The sequence below is a fragment of the Vipera berus genome (assembly GCF_964194415.1).
Source record: "Vipera berus genome assembly, chromosome: 4".
NCBI lineage: Eukaryota > Metazoa > Chordata > Lepidosauria > Squamata > Viperidae > Vipera > Vipera berus.
This window is the reverse complement of record NC_138206.1, coordinates 40,523,255-40,539,932: the sequence shown is the minus strand read 5'-3', so window position 1 is coordinate 40,539,932 and position 16,678 is coordinate 40,523,255. Positions and strand designations below refer to the sequence as shown.

Sequence of the window (16,678 nt, the reverse complement as noted above, 5' to 3'; positions counted from 1 at the left end):
GATTTAGTCTGTGTTCTCCACTGCTTTAAGGTTGTTGTTATAATTTCAGATCTCTATTCTATTCTTTATATTATGTAGAGATTAACCAATTCATCTAATGTAGACTAGAGTTTCTTATCACACTTTAGTGCAAAAATTGTCACTGCTTTGTAGTAACTAAAATAATTTGGTCTTTCACCTCTCTTTTCAGCATTTCTCTCTTCCACTTCTCCTTCCCCCATCCTCATAAATAGCTGTGTGTACATGTAACACTCCCCCTCGCTTAGGGTAATATTTCATGTACCTCATTATGTGGGTGCGATCCAGGAAACATCTGCAATAATCCATTTGTTAATCTTTAAAGTGTCGTAAGACTTCTTTTTATTTTCCCCAATTCAACTACTTGTTTCATTTTGTGGCTTACCTTTTCTGTAATAACCCATTAAAAATAGGGGGAAGCAGCAAATGGAGACAAAGATACTTAAAAGGAAAATAATTTTAGTTCCTGATCCTTAAAGGGACACATGGAAACAGACATAAGAATATAAAAATAATAAAATGTTGCCCATCAAACTTTTGAACCGTTTTGCAGATAGTTGTTCCTTGTTTTGAAAGGACAGAGTTAAAACCCAGGCATGGCATTTTTCCTGCCATTACTCAACAGCCAGCCAGTGCCTAGAGATGTTATATTTAGAAGGCTGATAAAGTTTGAAGCTGACAGTTGTCCTGTCCCTTTGCAAAAAAAATCACTGAGAAGGAAAGAAGGCAACTGCCTGGATCCTACCTTTTTGATTCGTTTCCTATTTTTTTTAGAATTGCGCCTGAACTGTCAACTAAGATAATTTTATCGCCAAGAGATACACATGTTCACAGATAAATGGTAAGTTGTTTTGAGGTTGTCATAATTTCTCAGGTCAGACTTGCTAGGTCATAGCAAAGTAGCAATAACAACCCACCCTTGCTTGTGGCGGCCTGGCTGCATTCCTGACATTTCAGAAAAGCTGCAAGGGGCGAGAATGAGAACTGCAGAAGAAGGAAATCAGGATCAAAGCTTTGGGGATTGGAGTGGGAGAACTAATTCTATAATGGCAATAGAATCCCGAGTAAGGGACCTGTTGAAATAATACTGGCTTCATAAGATTCCTCTAAAGTTTGAACATGATCCGGGAGGTCCATTTCAGACTGGGAAGGTGGTAGAGAATTCAAAATGGAAACAGTTAATTTTTAAAAAGTGCTCTCTTTTAGGTGACAGTTTTATATCTTCTTAACTAGAAATAAATTCCATTAAACTCAGCAGAATGTATTTCTGTGAAGATGGGCAGAAATTTGTGTTTTCAAAGCAAGTTTTTATTTTAATATTGTTGGAGAAAAATGTGTGAAGAGGGAACTACTAGCCTTAAAAGTTTTTTTCTCCCTTCTCAAGAAGTTTGTTTTGTCTCCTTAAGCAATACATCAAAGTATTTCAGTCTCCGAACACTTTATCATGGGTTTGCATATGTAAACAGGTTCAGTAACATTCCATGGGCAAAACCCCAATATATAGGTAACAGTCCTAATAAACAACAAGAAAATACAAGATTATAAATGTTTATAATATACATATGTTTATAATTTATAAATATGTTTAATTTATACAATATAGTAAGTTACTAATTTACAAATGAATTATAAAAAAACAAAATTTTAAAATAGACTCAGGTTGCCATGTTGCATGTGCTAAATGGACCTGCTAAATGTTAAACTACAGTTATAGCTAGCTGTTGCTAGTTTGACTAACTTCCTCTTGAACCCTAACCACAAATGTAACATATAAACTATTAATATGAATCTATGTGCTTTTAATGCTTGCTTCTATTTGCTTGAAATATGAATTAATATTCAAATAGTTTCCATTCTCCCATAAAAGGTACACTAGGTTTCAAATATTATTTTAAAAAAAAGATTTGGGTTTTGAGAATCTATTTATTATAATACCATATTTTATTATTTATGTGAACATCTAATAGCATGCAACTAATCATTTGGTAAGAAATGAATAGACTTCTGCCTTGGATAAGGTAATCATAAAGAATCCCATTTCCTTGCTTAGTTACAAAAATTTCCACTGACAGAATTCCATGGTTTAATTCTTCATAAATCAAAGTTTGATCTTGGTTGTTTGAGATGCTTTATTACAGAAAGCATCATATATATTAACCGTTTAAATGTTTTCCCCTCTTTCTAAAATATATAGTGTACTTTACATGACCCAGCAGATGATATTCCTTGTGGAATTATATGATTTAATGAGTCCTTCGGGAGAAGGGCGGTATAGAAATATTAATAAATTAAATTAAATTAAATTAAATTAATTTATTGTGATCCGCAATCCTTTTCTTCCCAATTTCAGCTGGTTTCCACAACAGTGATGGCAAGCAGTATGGATTCAGAGGGGGACCAAGCAGTGCCTGATGGAGGAGAACCTGATGTGAAGACAGTGCAAGCTCGCTATCTTCGAAGTCCTTCGCCTAGCCGGTGAGTGTTTCACAAAATAATCTCTATACGCGTCCCATTGTATAGAACAAATTGCAAACTTTTTCTTTGCTCTCTCTTTTTACACTCACCAAGTACGTTATTGAAATCCTTGCCAAGAACAAGGCGTAAAGAGTTTTTTCTTACTGCTTTCAGAATCCACGATTGAGAGCACAAGCATTATTTTGCTAATTTGATTGATTCAACAGAGGTTTTGTACAAGCACTAGGGGTTCTTGGGAGAAGCACTGCTGACATCCGTGATGCAGGAGCAGAAGCCCACCCAAGCTGCTGTTTTTGCATCTATCTTTCTATAGTACTGATTGGTTTGGATGCTACTGCTCAATTCTACTTTTGGCATAGACTTGGAATTTGTGGGTAGCCAGGTTGGAGAGTACTGAGTGAAATGGAGAGAGGTCTAGTTAAAAAGTGTGATTTGTTTTAGCCTGCAGTGCAACCTTTTTCATTGTCACCAATATGCCTATCCTTCCCAATCCATTAAAAAACAAATAAACTGGATGAAGATTCAGCTGGGAGTGGGAACAGCCAGTCCTGCTGTTGGGAGATCAAAGCTCTAAGAGAAATACAGTTTGCATGAAGGGGCTTTCTCTGCAATCCCCCTCCCTCACTCTGTTTTGCAAAACTAGAGTAAAATAGGAAGTGATGTCCAGTCCTGAGAGCACACAAAACCAAAAATCCATTGGAGGCTATCAGAAAGGAAATAAAGTAATTATAGCAGTATAGAAAAACAGGCAAAATACCATCAACACCCAGAATTTGAAAAATGCAACTAGATTTCCTCCTTGGACTTTTAGATAAAAAGGAGCCTAATATGAAAACCTGAGATGGAGCAAGCTTCCAACTGTCTAAAAAAGGAAAGTGAAGGACAATGCTTCCCTATTTTCTTTTCTTGCTTTTTCTATGGCCAATCCCTGCAAGTGAAAATGTATTAGCTGGAGCTGGAGCCTTCTAATATTTGGTACATTTTAACTCAAGTCCACATGGACTTCCCCTTGTCCTAGCCATCTTAGCTGCTATTAGATTGAAAACTGGCAGTACATCTACTGCTTCATGAATAGTTACCATAGAAACCCTTTTTGATTAATGTTTGCAAGATTCAGAAACTTAGAGAGCCTCTAGTGCACAGGTCTGCAACCCGCGGCTCCGGAGCCGCATGTGGCTCTTTCAGCTGTCTCCTGCGGCTCCCAGTCCTCTGCCATGTGCAGTCCCCCCCAAAAAAAGTGGGACTAAAAAAGTTCAACCAATCAATTCAAATATGCAGGGTAGGTGCATATCTCGCCTTGGCTCCACTCTTCAGTCAAACCCTGTTCTGCGCATGTGCGCCTGTACGCGCATGCGCACACATTTTTTGCGGCTCCCAATTTTTCCTTTTGTGAGGGAACCGGTTCCGAGTGGCTCTTTCACTGTTTCAGGTTGCTGACCCCTGCTCTAGTGGATAAAAAAGAAATATTTTTTTCTGCTTAAAAAGGGGACAATGTTGCAAACACTCAATTTCTTAACTTGGATTTGTCAGCCAAAGTACAGGGAAGATTATTGCTTTCCGTTAGAAGGGAATTCTTGGCAATAATTTTGCGATCCAATGGAGACAGCAAGGCATAATTTCACCTTACCTGCCCCCAGCTGTCTTTTCAAGCAATTTAGATGGCCAATTGCATCTCCTACAAGTTTTTAGAACATATTCTTCACACAATATCTATAATAGACTGTCCCTGTTCCCCAGATGTTTGGGCCATAAAGTTAGACTGGTCCTGTTATTGATGTGTTTTTATTATTAGAAGGTGTTGTTTATTGAGTTCCACAGGTTGTTGCTTTAATCTTTGAATTTTAATTTTTGTACACTGCCCTGAGATGAGCAGCCAAATAAATTATTTGAGTAAATAGATTATAGTTTTGACTGTGTAGAGTCTATTACTGCTCCCTTCTTATAAAGGAGAAAACCAAAATGAAGATTGACGTTGTGAGATGGGAGTTGTACCAATAATTTTAATGAAATTTCTTAATGTTTTCTTTCTATGATGAATAAGTGGTTACAAATACGTTTCCACACTGCAAAAGTCAATACACAATAGAGAGAAATCTCACCTCTTTTTTGTAAAAATGATTTTATGTTGCGGTTGTTCACATTGGCATATTTGAGGAGAAGGGAACATAGATAAGGATGAAATCTTTACAGGGAAATGTCAACTATCTATGAGATATTATTCATTCGGAGTAGCTTCTGAAAGCAACTCTCCGAACAGAGACTCTCTGGAAACATCGGCTGTCTTGTATAATTTATCTCTTCTAAGTTAGAAAAGCCATAATAGTATAGAAGTAGCTAATACTTGTTTTTATGGCATTTTCATTACCTGACAGATATTCAGTGCTATCAGACACGGAGACTGAGAGCATCTTCATGGAACCCATCCATCTATCATCTGCTGTGGCTGCTAAACAGATCATCAAGGAAGGTATGATTTGAGGAGGAGGATAATCAAACTGTATGAGTAAGGAGAAACTGGCATGTACATAAATCAGGAGGCACCGGGAAGGAGAAAAGGACTAAAAATTGTGCTACTTTTCAGTTCAGTTCAGGAATCCTGGGATATCCTAGGACCTTCATAAATCATTTTTCAAGTATATTAGAATGCTTTTATACTAAAGTCCAGTCAAGAATTGCCATCCTTTTTTAATTCACTTTCTATTCAGATTCCAGATGATACCAACACTGATCTTTTTCATTTAAAAAATTCTGACCATCTTTTTTGAGATTAGAATTTTGGTGGTTTAAAGAAAGTCAAAAAGAATTCCACCATCCTATGTTTGGTGCAGATCACAAAGAAATATTAAGGTTTTGGAAAGCTACTTTTTCTTTAATTCAAATTAAAATTTCAAAAGTATGATTTTGTTGAGGTTGGGGGCTGGAAGCAGTGGTGGGATTCAAATATGAAAACAACTGGTTCTCTGTCTGGATGCTGCTTCCAGATGTCTGTTCTGGGCCTGGGCAACAAAAAATCAGCTACCAGTTTTGTCGAACTGGTGCAAACCGGCTGAATCCCACCACTGGTGGGAAGGTTAATTCCACTAGTGTAAAATGTAGTTTTGACACATATACTTTGCACTTTCAATTCACCTAACTGAAATTTACTTCCCTGAAACCCTGAGAAACCAAAGCAAAATTTTACAATGAAGTGTAACTAGCAATGACATGGCAATTAAGAAGCAACAACTAGTTGCAGAGAAATTTGATTAAACAAGACACATTTTTGAGTTTTTTTGTTGTTTTTTTAATCCCATTTATATCCCGCCCTTCTCCGAAGACTCAGGGCAGCTTACAATTTGAAGCACAAATCAATGTGCTTAGCATGTAGAGAATTATTTGCACTATAATTATGTGCCATGCCAATTCCCCATTTTAATTCTGATTTCATGGAAGCAAAGCAAGTTTTCCCTTTTATAGCAGAAAGACATTACTTTCTATTTTGAACAGGGTGCTTCCCTAAAAGCTAGCCAAGTGAGTCGATAACTAATAGTCATGTCAATGGTAAACAAAAATTGTTGTAATTTAAAAATGAAAATCTGGGTTCATTGCAGAGCTGAAGACAAAGGAAGTAAAAGTAGACACTGTATGTCCAGGGATGCTGGAATCTGCAGAGCAGTTGCTGATGGAAGATCTATATAACCGAGTTAAAGAAAAGATAGATGACACTAGCCTGTTCAATACACCATGTGTTATGGACATACAGAGAGCACTTATGAAAGACTATCTGGAATCACCACGGGAGGCTATTGATGAGGTCTGGCCAAATATCTTCATAGCAGAAAAGTGAGTACAAAAATGGTTCTGTCTGGATAAGATTCTCAGAGGATGATCTCCTCAGTCTGTGTTATAGAAAATGACCGCTATTGTTTGATCAATAATTAAGTGCATTAAATTGTAATCTGTCCATCTCAAGAAAAACCTAAGGAAATTATACAATAGAAATAAAAAGGTTACATTCAAAAGGTAAATATGACAGGTTCCTTTCAAAAACCCAGTGGATAAATAGGGGAATCCTGATGTAATTACATACCTTTTCCATAATAGCGAGGACAGTAATAATAACTTATTAAAGGAGCACTCGTGAGACCAATGCAAAGGGTCGCAGCCTTCTGAATATACTGTTTCTTCCCAACATATACGAGGGTGACTGCTCTTGAGGTTCTACAGAGAAGGCTCTTTTCACATCCTGATGTCGGTAAATAAATAAATAATAAGCCAGGCTGACTGATCTGTAGGAAAGGGCCTTTTCTGCAGGCCCACCTGAGTGGTGAAAATCTCTGTTTCAAGAGATCTTCCTGGTCTCATGAAGTTTTACTGTACTCAGAACAAGACCTTAGGTTTTTGGGTTTTTTACCATTTTAGCATAGAAATGTTAGGTCTGCCCATTAAATTAATTCTCAATGTATTCGCCTCTTGTTTTTTTTCCCCAACAGTTCATTTAATGACCATTCAAAATTACAAATTACACTGAAAAAAAGTGACTTGTGACCATTTTTCACATTGACGACCGTTGCAGCATCCCCATGGTCACATGATTAAACTTCAGACACTTGGCAACTGACTCATATTTATGACGGTTGCAGTGACCCAGGGTCATGTGATTACCTTTTGCCATCTTCTGACAAGCAAAGTCACTTAACAACCACGTTACTATGTAATAACTAGCAGTGATTTACTTAACAACTGTGGCAAGAAAAGTCATAAAATGGGGGCAAAAGTCAATTAACTGCAATTAGCAACAGAAATTTTGGGCTCGATAGTGGTCACAAGTTGAGGATTACCTGTATTTCTTTCTCTATTCTGTTTCTTGTCTTTATGTACGTGGATGTTTTAAGTACCATGAATATTACATCAACAATAAAAGGCAACATGCAAGGAAAGAAATAAGCTAAAACGTGTCATTAAAATGGCATAAAATACAATTTAAGAGTAGGATTTCCACAGATCATATTTGCTTATAAATTATTTATTTATGAACTTTGTAAAACAGTGGCAAAAACATATGACTGACATAAACTTACTACATTGATTCATTGTCAGATTCTAACAGACTCAAGCAATTCTCTCTTGGCTACTGTTTGGGTACCGGCTAGTTTTCAGTTAGAATCTGGAATCTAATGTCCTTTCCCTTTGCATTGAAGGAGTGCTGCAGTAAATAAAGGACGGCTAAAGAGGCTAGGAATTACTCATATCCTGAATGCGGCTCATGGCACCGGTGTATATACAGGACCAGATTTTTATAATGGGATGAATATCCAGTACTTGGGCATTGAGGTGGATGACTTCCCGGATGAGGATATCACTAAACATTTCCGCCCAGCAGCAGAGTTTCTTGATGAAGCATTATTAACCTGCAGAGGTAAATAAGCCAAACCATGTCAGTGGTCAGGGCTTTTCTCCATTACTGAATTGTAGAAATTCATCCATTGACTCAACAGAAAATTATACCAGTGTGAGACTGTCTGTCTCTATTGCTTATTTCAAGTCACTGCAGTCTTCTGATTCCTCTCCAAGGTAATTGATCACAAAGCCTAACAAATTTTATATGCCATATATGACCTTGGACTGCATCAAAAATAATGGGAAAAATACGTTCGTCATAGGTAAAGACAACTCAACCCTGTTTCATTCATGGGCTGAGGATGGTACATCAGAGAGATATAGCAAAAAAGTAATGTTGCTAAAGGCATGCTTATGCTGTTTTGAGCTAGAAATGGAGACAGACCCTTCATACATAGATTCATTATGACTTGTGAAATGGCTTTTATGAACTTGGATACTTACAATGTAGTTTCTATTTTTTTGAATTTTTTTACAATTCTTTTTATCATTTTTTTAAAAAAACAGAACAATTACTATATGGTTACAAGCAGATCTAAAGCTAGGACATTTGTCATTCAACTTTGTCAATGATTGGGCAATTTGCGAGTATTCAGAATGTTTAGAGCTTGGCTTTCCTTTTTTTAATTGCTGGCTTATAAACTGTGAAGTTGTATAAATTCTTTAATGATATTGTATTTAATTTTTTTAGTTTAGCAAAATAACATGTAAAAGCATTGTGGTAGGGAGATAGCATTATTTATTTAGCTTAGTTTATCGGGTTCCTACCTTTAAATATTTGTATCGTGAAGCCTAACAACCGCAGATTATTTTTTATTTGCTCAGAATATACTAAACTTGCAAAAAGACTTTAATATGGTTCTGAAATTATTATTTATATAATTTCACTTCTAGGAAAAGTTCTGGTCAGCAGTGAAATGGGAGTCAGTCGTTCAGCAGTGCTAGTATCCGCTTATCTAATGATCTTCCATCACATGACAATATTAGAAGCTTTACTGACTATCCGTAAGAAGAGAGCTATTTATCCTAATGATGGTTTTCTGAAACAGCTCCGAGAACTCAATGAAAAGCTACTTGAGGAACGAGAAGAGGAAGAAGATTCTGAAGACACAACAGATGGCCAAAGCTCTGTTGTAAGAGCTGGAAGTTGTTCCTTGCTATCTGAGACAGAAGATTCTAAGAGTATTGTGGGAGCCAAAGTCCACTCTATCGTGGTAGAGGAAGAAGACACAACAAGTCTCCTGGGAAGTGCAATGAGTGCCTCTTCTGTGGGAAAGTTGAGCTTGTTTTCCAAGGAGCCTACTCTTATCAGTGAAGAGGAGGAAGAAGAACTCTACGAAGAATGGAGAAGAAAACAAGGCTTGCCTGCCAAGGAAATTTTAAAGAAGAATGTAGAAAGTAAGCCTTCAGACCCATCACTTCAAGGACAAGTAGAATCTGAGGAAAATGTAGATCAAATGATCCAAGCATGGCAACGCCAAAATGAGAAGTGCCAAATGGAAAGCTACATGTTTTCCAAAGAAGAGGAGTCTAGCATGGGGCAAAAATCATGCCTTGTAAATGATACAGGTGATACTGAAAGTGTGAGTAGCCAAGAAATCAGGGCCTTGAAACAAGAGCTGGAAGCAAGTGGCATCAACAGAATGAGAAGAGGGCGTACAGATTCTATGTCTACAGAAAGTAGCTGGGATATGTGGAATGAGAGGATGATGGAGATAGAAAAAGAAGCTTCTAAGAAATATTGCTCAAGAGCTAGATATAGTGATGAGAATCTAAGATCTGAAAATGGAGCAAGAGGAAGGGATATAGATACCGAAAGTGTATTGTCTGATACTAGTTCATTTTATAATTTCTGTCAAAAAAACAAAGACAAGTTGACAGCCTTAGAAAGATGGAAGATTAAAAGAATCCAGTTTGGCTTTCACAAAAAAGATTCAGAAATTGAGCAATCAAAGGCTGAAGACAGTAGCCAACAAAATAAAGAGTCTATGGAAGAAGAGAAGAGCTTGTCAGATATCAATATGACAGCCTACCAAGCCTGGAAAACTAAGCACCAGAAGAAAGTTGGTAGTGAGAATAAGGACGATATTGTAGAGCTTACCAAAGGTGAGGACTCTGCTTGTGCTAGGAGAAAACAGAGAAGAATGGAGTTACTTGAACACTCAAAGAAGGTTTTGGAGGAAAGCCAGTCTCTCTGTAGCTGGGAGGCAGAAAGTTCCATGAGTGGAAGCATCCCTTTGTCGGCTTTTTGGCCATCAACAGCTTCCTTAAATGGGACAGAGGATTCAGCTTCAGCAATAAGCATTCAGACCAATCGCTCATCTTTTTCTCAGGCTAGAAGCAGTCATGGGGCTAGGTCAGCAAGTGTGCCTGTTCTGTCCGTTGGCCCAGATGAAACAATATCAATAGCCAACATTCAAAACTGGATTACCAGTGTTGTTAATGAAACTATTGCTCAGAAACAAAATGAAATTCTTATGTTGTCTCGTTCACCATCAGTATTGGCTTCCAGTATTAAGTCAGGTGATCCAAACAGACATGTGGAAAATGACAGGTCTTCTCTGCTTAAAGCACAAACTGGCTTACCTGTACCTAGTTCTACTTCACTGCTTCATCGAGACCCTCAGTATGCTGACACGCAATCCATCCTATCTGGTAACACTTCAGTGAGTATGGAAGACTCTGTCTCAAGTAGGAAAGTAACCGAGACAAGCAAGCCTCTTTTCAGCCTTTTTGCTGATGAGGTAGACCTGAAGAAACTTAGCAGAAAGGAAAGGGAGATGCAAACGGAAATGAGAGAGAAGATGTCAGATTACCAAACTGAGAAGCTTATCAGTGACAATAAACGTAGTACTTTATTTAAGAAGAAAAAGATCAAGGGAGATGATGAAGATGAAAAAAGAGATAATCTATATGATAGAAGCATAGAAAATGTAAGTGGTGGTCGTAGGCCTCCATTAACAGATGATATTAATTCCAGTGACACAGTTTCTGCTCTCTCAGGCCAGTTTGCTAATGTTGGGGGTGTTATAAGATCAGAAGTAGAAAACAATGTAAACAAGTGGCTCAGAGATTTGAAAACAGAAGAAAAGCCCTCTTACCAGGACTGCACTGAGGCCAGTAGTGAGAAATGTAGGAACTCGTCCACTTTCAGAAAGGTGGACACTGAAGCTTCTAGTTATAGAAGTTCCAGATCTCAGAGAGAAGAAATGAACAGTTCTACAACCCATCAGTATAAGAATAAACTGCACAGAACCTCTTCCCAATTTTCCTCTGCCTCTGCACAAGAAGAGAAGGCGTATACGTTTACACAGTCAAAAGTGAGTGAGGTAAGCTCTACAGAAGGAAGTCCAGAGCCATGTTTTTCTAGAAGTCCAAAATCCTCCTATAGCTCAGAATCCTCCAAACCTTCGACCAGATTGTCTCACTTGGAAGAACATGAAGAGGAATCCAGATTAGACATGACTGAATCTGGAGCAAAGAGGAAATTCACCCAGAGTTTTGCAAAGTCTGAAGACGGTACAGAAAAAGAAGAGAATATGGAAGAAAGCAAAGAGTATATTACATCAAAATATTTAATAAAAAACAGACAAAGCACTCATAAGGAGGAAGAAGAAATGGATGATGATGCTATCATTGCTGCCTGGAGAAGTCGACAAGCAGAAACTAAAGCAAAGCTTCAGCGAAGGAGAGAGGAGTAATGAAGAGTTAAGTCATGCCAGTCCATTTCTACCTTACTTTTGGAGGAAAGCCTTCCAAGTATTTGTAAGCATCCAATGTTTAAATAGCACATTTTAATCATTTTACTTATATTTCTTATTCTCCTTTCTACTAAACAGTAGATCAAGCACTATTTAGGCCAGGATTTTCATTCAATTCGATCATTATGGGAGTAATCAGTAATCTGAACTTCTAATATTCCTTTCTTTCTAATTACAAAACCACATAGTTATTGCTTTTCTCTTGGGTGTATCAATGTAGAAAGTACTAAGGGTATAAATGTAAGGTTGGTTCCTATGACAAGTTGGAACAAAATATCACTTTTGAGTCATATAGGAAGAAGACCTTGTCTAAAGATTTTAATTTTGTTTTCAAAGACAATTTCAGAAATAAAATTAACTTTTCAAACCAAACGGAAAAATCAACTTATAAAATGTGTGTGATAGTAGCATGTCCCTTTTAAGTGCAAATACATCCAGGCTGTTTTAGATTGGGCACAGTGCCTAGAATAGAGTTCCTGTGCTTAAGTATTTTAATATAAGATGTTTCAAGACATCTGCTTGCATGCTATGATAAATTCCAGAAGACTTTCCCTAAAGATTCTTGTCCAGAACAGACCTAATGACAACAGCAATTTTTTATAAGAGCTCCTTTGTTCTGGCCATCAAAAGGACCCAGATTATTTATATTCCTTACCAAAAATTCATTTGGCCCAGACTATTGGTATTTTGGAGGATGTGTGTATGGAGATTCCCAGTCTTTGTCAGTGCTTCATCTAATTTTTCAGATAAATCTCCATCCTCACTAAATTGAGTATAGCTTGGGGTTACCAGGTGTCCAGCTAAAGTAAGAAATGTCCTCCTTTTTTACTTCATGCCCTCTGTCTGGCAGGCATAGCCTTAAAATCAAATATTGTCCAATTTTTAAATATTTCTTCCTGAGCAGCTTTTCTCTAATAAGTGATAAGTACAAGTTAAGCTCTGCTCTGTAATCTTAATTAATTGATTAGTATGCTCTGATTTTACTCTGCTGCCTAAAATGCTGCCTGAAATTGAAAAGACCTTTATCAGTTGAAGGCTTTTACCTTCTACTGGTAAATACTCTTCCGTTGTCAGCCTTGTGAGTAAGACTAAGCTGGAGCTCCCATACTTAAAGATGATGCAGGCACATAAGGCATGGTGTCCTGAAGGAATCTTGTCTAAACAATCTCTTCAGGAGATAGACAAGAAGGAACTAAGTCATTAAGGAAACAAAGGAAACACGTCCCCTAACCCAGTCAAAAGTTGGGCCCGAGCACATGGGAAACTCCTCCCCAAATCCCATCAACAGCTACCAGGCATGTAAATCAACAAGGTTAGAGTAGCAGCCAGTCTTGTGAATCAACAAAGCAAGGACTTTGGGGGATAAAAGGAGTCCTACACACACATAAACACATTATAACCAGGGAAATTTTGCTGTTATTTTAAATTCACTGGGTCTCATGTATACTAAAGAAGTGTTTGTGCTTCAGTGTTTGGTTGAAAGTTATTTGAGTGTGGCTATTTTGTGAGTGTGTGAATGAATGATCATATGCTGAACCTGGGAGCACATGTATAACAAAGCCCAGATAGGAAGTACTCCCAGAGGAACTCAATCTATGGTAAGATTGTAATGTAATCTATGTAAGGTACATTAACAGAATTTGAAAGTCTGAAAGTACATTTCTGTCCTGCTGTCTTTACAGCCCAAGAAACTAGGAAGGGTCTCCTATGAGATGTTTGCTGTAAAGTAAGCCGCCTTTTGGCTATGGCTGTTCCCCCTGCCTCCAAAGATCATTCCCACATATTATTGTAATTATTCATATTCCTGAGAATGAAAAAAGTCTTTCTGACGCTGAAGAAAGTAATTATCAGAGATAATCCAGTCAAGAAGCACAACAGAGAATATCAGTATTACCTTTTGTGAATGAAGGCAAATATACATGTCCCAGGATAACGTTGCAGGATCCAATCTGAGTCAGTCACCAAAGTTTCTTCCACGTTTTCAGACCTGGAGATTCAGAGGTTCCCTGAGGATGGGCTCCAGCAGAAGTCTGAAAGCTTGAAAAAAAACCTCTGGTCCTGGTGACCAACTCAGATTGGATCCTGCAGTATTATCTTTATTATAAGGTTAAATTAATAGATTCTTGCAAGACTGAAAGTATTGCTCCCCTTCTTTCTTCTCTGGAAAACTAGGGATGGTCCCTTCTGAAATGTTTCCCATACCATTCTCTCCTTTTGTGAGTTGAAACATCATTTACATGTCAGTTGTCCAGTCTGCAGCTTTTCCTCTGTCTCCCAAGATCATTCTCACATGCCATTACAGTTCAAGAAAGCAGCAGTTAAGAAGAGAGGGTCCTTCCTGCCTTATTGAGAAGGGAGATGGTTTTTCACAGGCGGCAAAGATTCCAAATTATTTTGTCTCTTTGCTCTCTGTGAAAGAATACTTCCCTCCTATGACTCTGAACTGTATTCTATCATGTCTCCCCGACATCTGAGCCAGGAAATAGAATGAGAAATGGTGCAAACTCTGCTACCCTATCCTTATGGATCACATGCTGCAGACACTACAGGTGGTGACAAGGGCCTCTTGATAAAGCAAGAAGAAACTTTACTGAGGGCTTTCTTGCCCAGACCAGATTCTAACACTCCACTCAACTATCTAAAATCACCTCATTTCTCCTAGCTCACATTAAAGAAAGTGACTTGCAGATATAGTCTCCATCAATATGGAAATCTACCAATCACTGTAAATTAATTTGCCCAGGTCTAAATCATTAGAGTGTCATTGCCTATCAGCCTTGTTAATGAACTGGGCTTGTTACACAGATAAAATCTAAGCTAATACTCTTGGTATTGCCTCACAGACGGAAGGAGAGGACACATTAAACCGATCCTTTGTATGTTCCCCTTGGCATAGACTGGTAATTACATGCAGTGAGAGAACCTGTTCATGAAATGCAATAGTTGATTGAATAGATAGACTGTCTTATTTTAAATTGTAAGCTGAGAATCACATGTTGAATAGTTCTCTACACTGTTTTTCACAGAAGTAGCAAAACAGGAAGCAAATTATGGTACAATTCTTTTGAGGACATGCTAAAATCTTTTTTCCCTAATTTGCAGAAATAGTGATGTACAGATTATTGGTTAAATAAGACCTCTGACAGCAATAACCAGAAGTCTTGAAATATGAAACCTTCCACATTGTAGGGAACTTGAAATACTGCATGGCATTCAAGCAAACTATCTGACACAGGTGTCAGGGGGAAAATGTGATGACAACTGAATCAGTCCAGGAATTGATCAACTTGTTTTACTACAGGCCAAGATATAGTTGAGTCTCAAATCACCTTCACTGTTCCCAAGTAATATTCTCAAGTTTGGCCCCCACACACACACACACTTCACTTTAACTGAGGACTACCGTATATACTTGAGTATAAGCCGAATTTTTCAGCCCACTTTTTGGGCTGAAAAATTCCACTTCGGCTTATACTCCAGTCAACAAAAAAAACTTACCGAGGACTTGTGCGCGGCCGAGGCTTTGGTGCTTCCGGGATCGCCCGCACCTCTCCCAAGCCACCGCCGTCCGAGACCTGCCGAAGTTTGGGGAGGTTTGGGGAGGTGCGCGCGCACCTCCCCAAACTCCGCGCCTTGCCTGCCTGCTTCTTTCCGCAGCGGAAAGAAGCAGGCAGGCAGGGCGCGGAGGAACGGAGACTTGCCGACGTTTGGGGAGGTTTGGGCGCCTCCCCAAACCTCGGCAGGTCTCCGTTCCTCCGCGCAGACCTGCCGACGTTTGGGGAGGTTTGGGCGCCTCCCCAAACCTCCCCAAACGTCGGCAGGTCTCCGTTCCTCCTGCCGACCTTTGGGGAGGTTTGGGCGCCTCCCCAAACCTCCCCAAACCTCGGCAGGTCTCCGTTCCTCCTGCCGACCTTTGGGGAGGTTTGGGCGCCTCCCCAAACCTCGGCAGGTCTCCGTTCCTCCTGCCGACCTTTGGGGAGGTTTGGGCGCCTCCCCAAACCTCGGCAGGTCTCCGTTCCTCCTGCCGACCTTTGGGGAGGTTTGGGCGCCTCCCCAAACCTCGGCAGGTCTCCGTTCCTCCTGCCGACCTTTGGGGAGGTTTGGGCGCCTCCCCAAACCTCCCCAGGTCTCCGTTCCTCCTGCCGACCTTTGGGGAGGTTTGGGCGCCTCCCCAAACCTCGGCAGGTCTCCGTTCCTCCTGCCGACCTTTGGGGAGGTTTGGGCGCCTCCCCAAACCTCGGCAGGTCTCCGTTCCTGTTTGGGGAGGTTTGGGCGCCTCCCCAAACCTCCCCAAACCTCGGCAGGTCTCCGTTCCTCCGCGCAGACCTGCCGACCTTTGGGGAGGTTTGGGCGCCTCCCCAAACGTCCCCAAACCTCGGCAGGTCTCCGTTCCTGTTTGGGGAGGTTTGGGCGCCTCCCCAAACCTCCCCAAACCTCGGCAGGTCTCCGTTCCTCCGCGCAGACCTGCCGACCTTTGGGGAGGTTTGGGCGCCTCCCCAAACGTCCCCAAACCTCGGCAGGTCTCCGTTCCTGTTTGGGGAGGTTTGGGCGCCTCCCCAAACGTCCCCAAACCTCGGCAGGTCTCCGTTCCTCCGCGCAGACCTGCCGACCTTTGGGGAGGTTTGGGCGCCTCCCCAAACCTCGGCAGGTCTCCGTTCCTGTTTGGGGAGGTTTGGGCGCCTCCCCAAACCTCCCCAAACCTCGGCAGGTCTCCGTTCCTCCGCGCAGACCTGCCGACCTTTGGGGAGGTTTGGGCGCCTCCCCAAACCTCCCCAAACCTCGGCAGGTCTCCGTTCCTGTTTGGGGAGGTTTGGGCGCCTCCCCAAACCTCCCCAAACCTCGGCAGGTCTCCGTTCCTCCGCGCAGACCTGCCGACCTTTGGGGAGGTTTGGGCGCCTCCCCAAACGTCCCCAAACCTCGGCAGGTCTCCGTTCCTGTTTGGGGAGGTTTGGGCGCCTCCCCAAACGTCCCCAAACCTCGGCAGGTCTCCGTTCCTCCGCGCAGACCTGCCGACCTTTGGGGAGGTTTGGGCGCCTCCCCAAACC

At 40.3% G+C, this 16,678-nt stretch overlaps 1 protein-coding gene across 2 annotated transcripts; it reads left to right on the top strand.

The window, feature by feature from the left end:
- The first annotated feature begins 718 nt into the window (after window positions 1-718).
- On the top strand, window positions 719-12,070 carry STYXL2 (serine/threonine/tyrosine interacting like 2). 2 transcript variants are annotated; one of them, XM_081327929.1, is made up of 7 exons: window positions 719-859; window positions 2,369-2,493; window positions 4,866-4,960; window positions 6,084-6,315; window positions 7,674-7,891; window positions 8,767-9,086; window positions 9,192-12,070. In XM_081327929.1, exons 1-7 carry the CDS (start codon window positions 857-859, stop codon window positions 11,571-11,573), a joined length of 3,375 nt encoding a protein of 1,124 aa, XP_081184055.1. In that variant the 5' UTR covers window positions 719-856; the 3' UTR covers window positions 11,574-12,070. The 2 variants fall into 2 exon arrangements, with proteins under 2 accessions (XP_081184055.1, XP_081184054.1); XM_081327928.1 differs by having other exon boundaries at window positions 8,767-12,069.
- The last annotated feature ends 4,608 nt before the right edge of the window (window positions 12,071-16,678 follow it).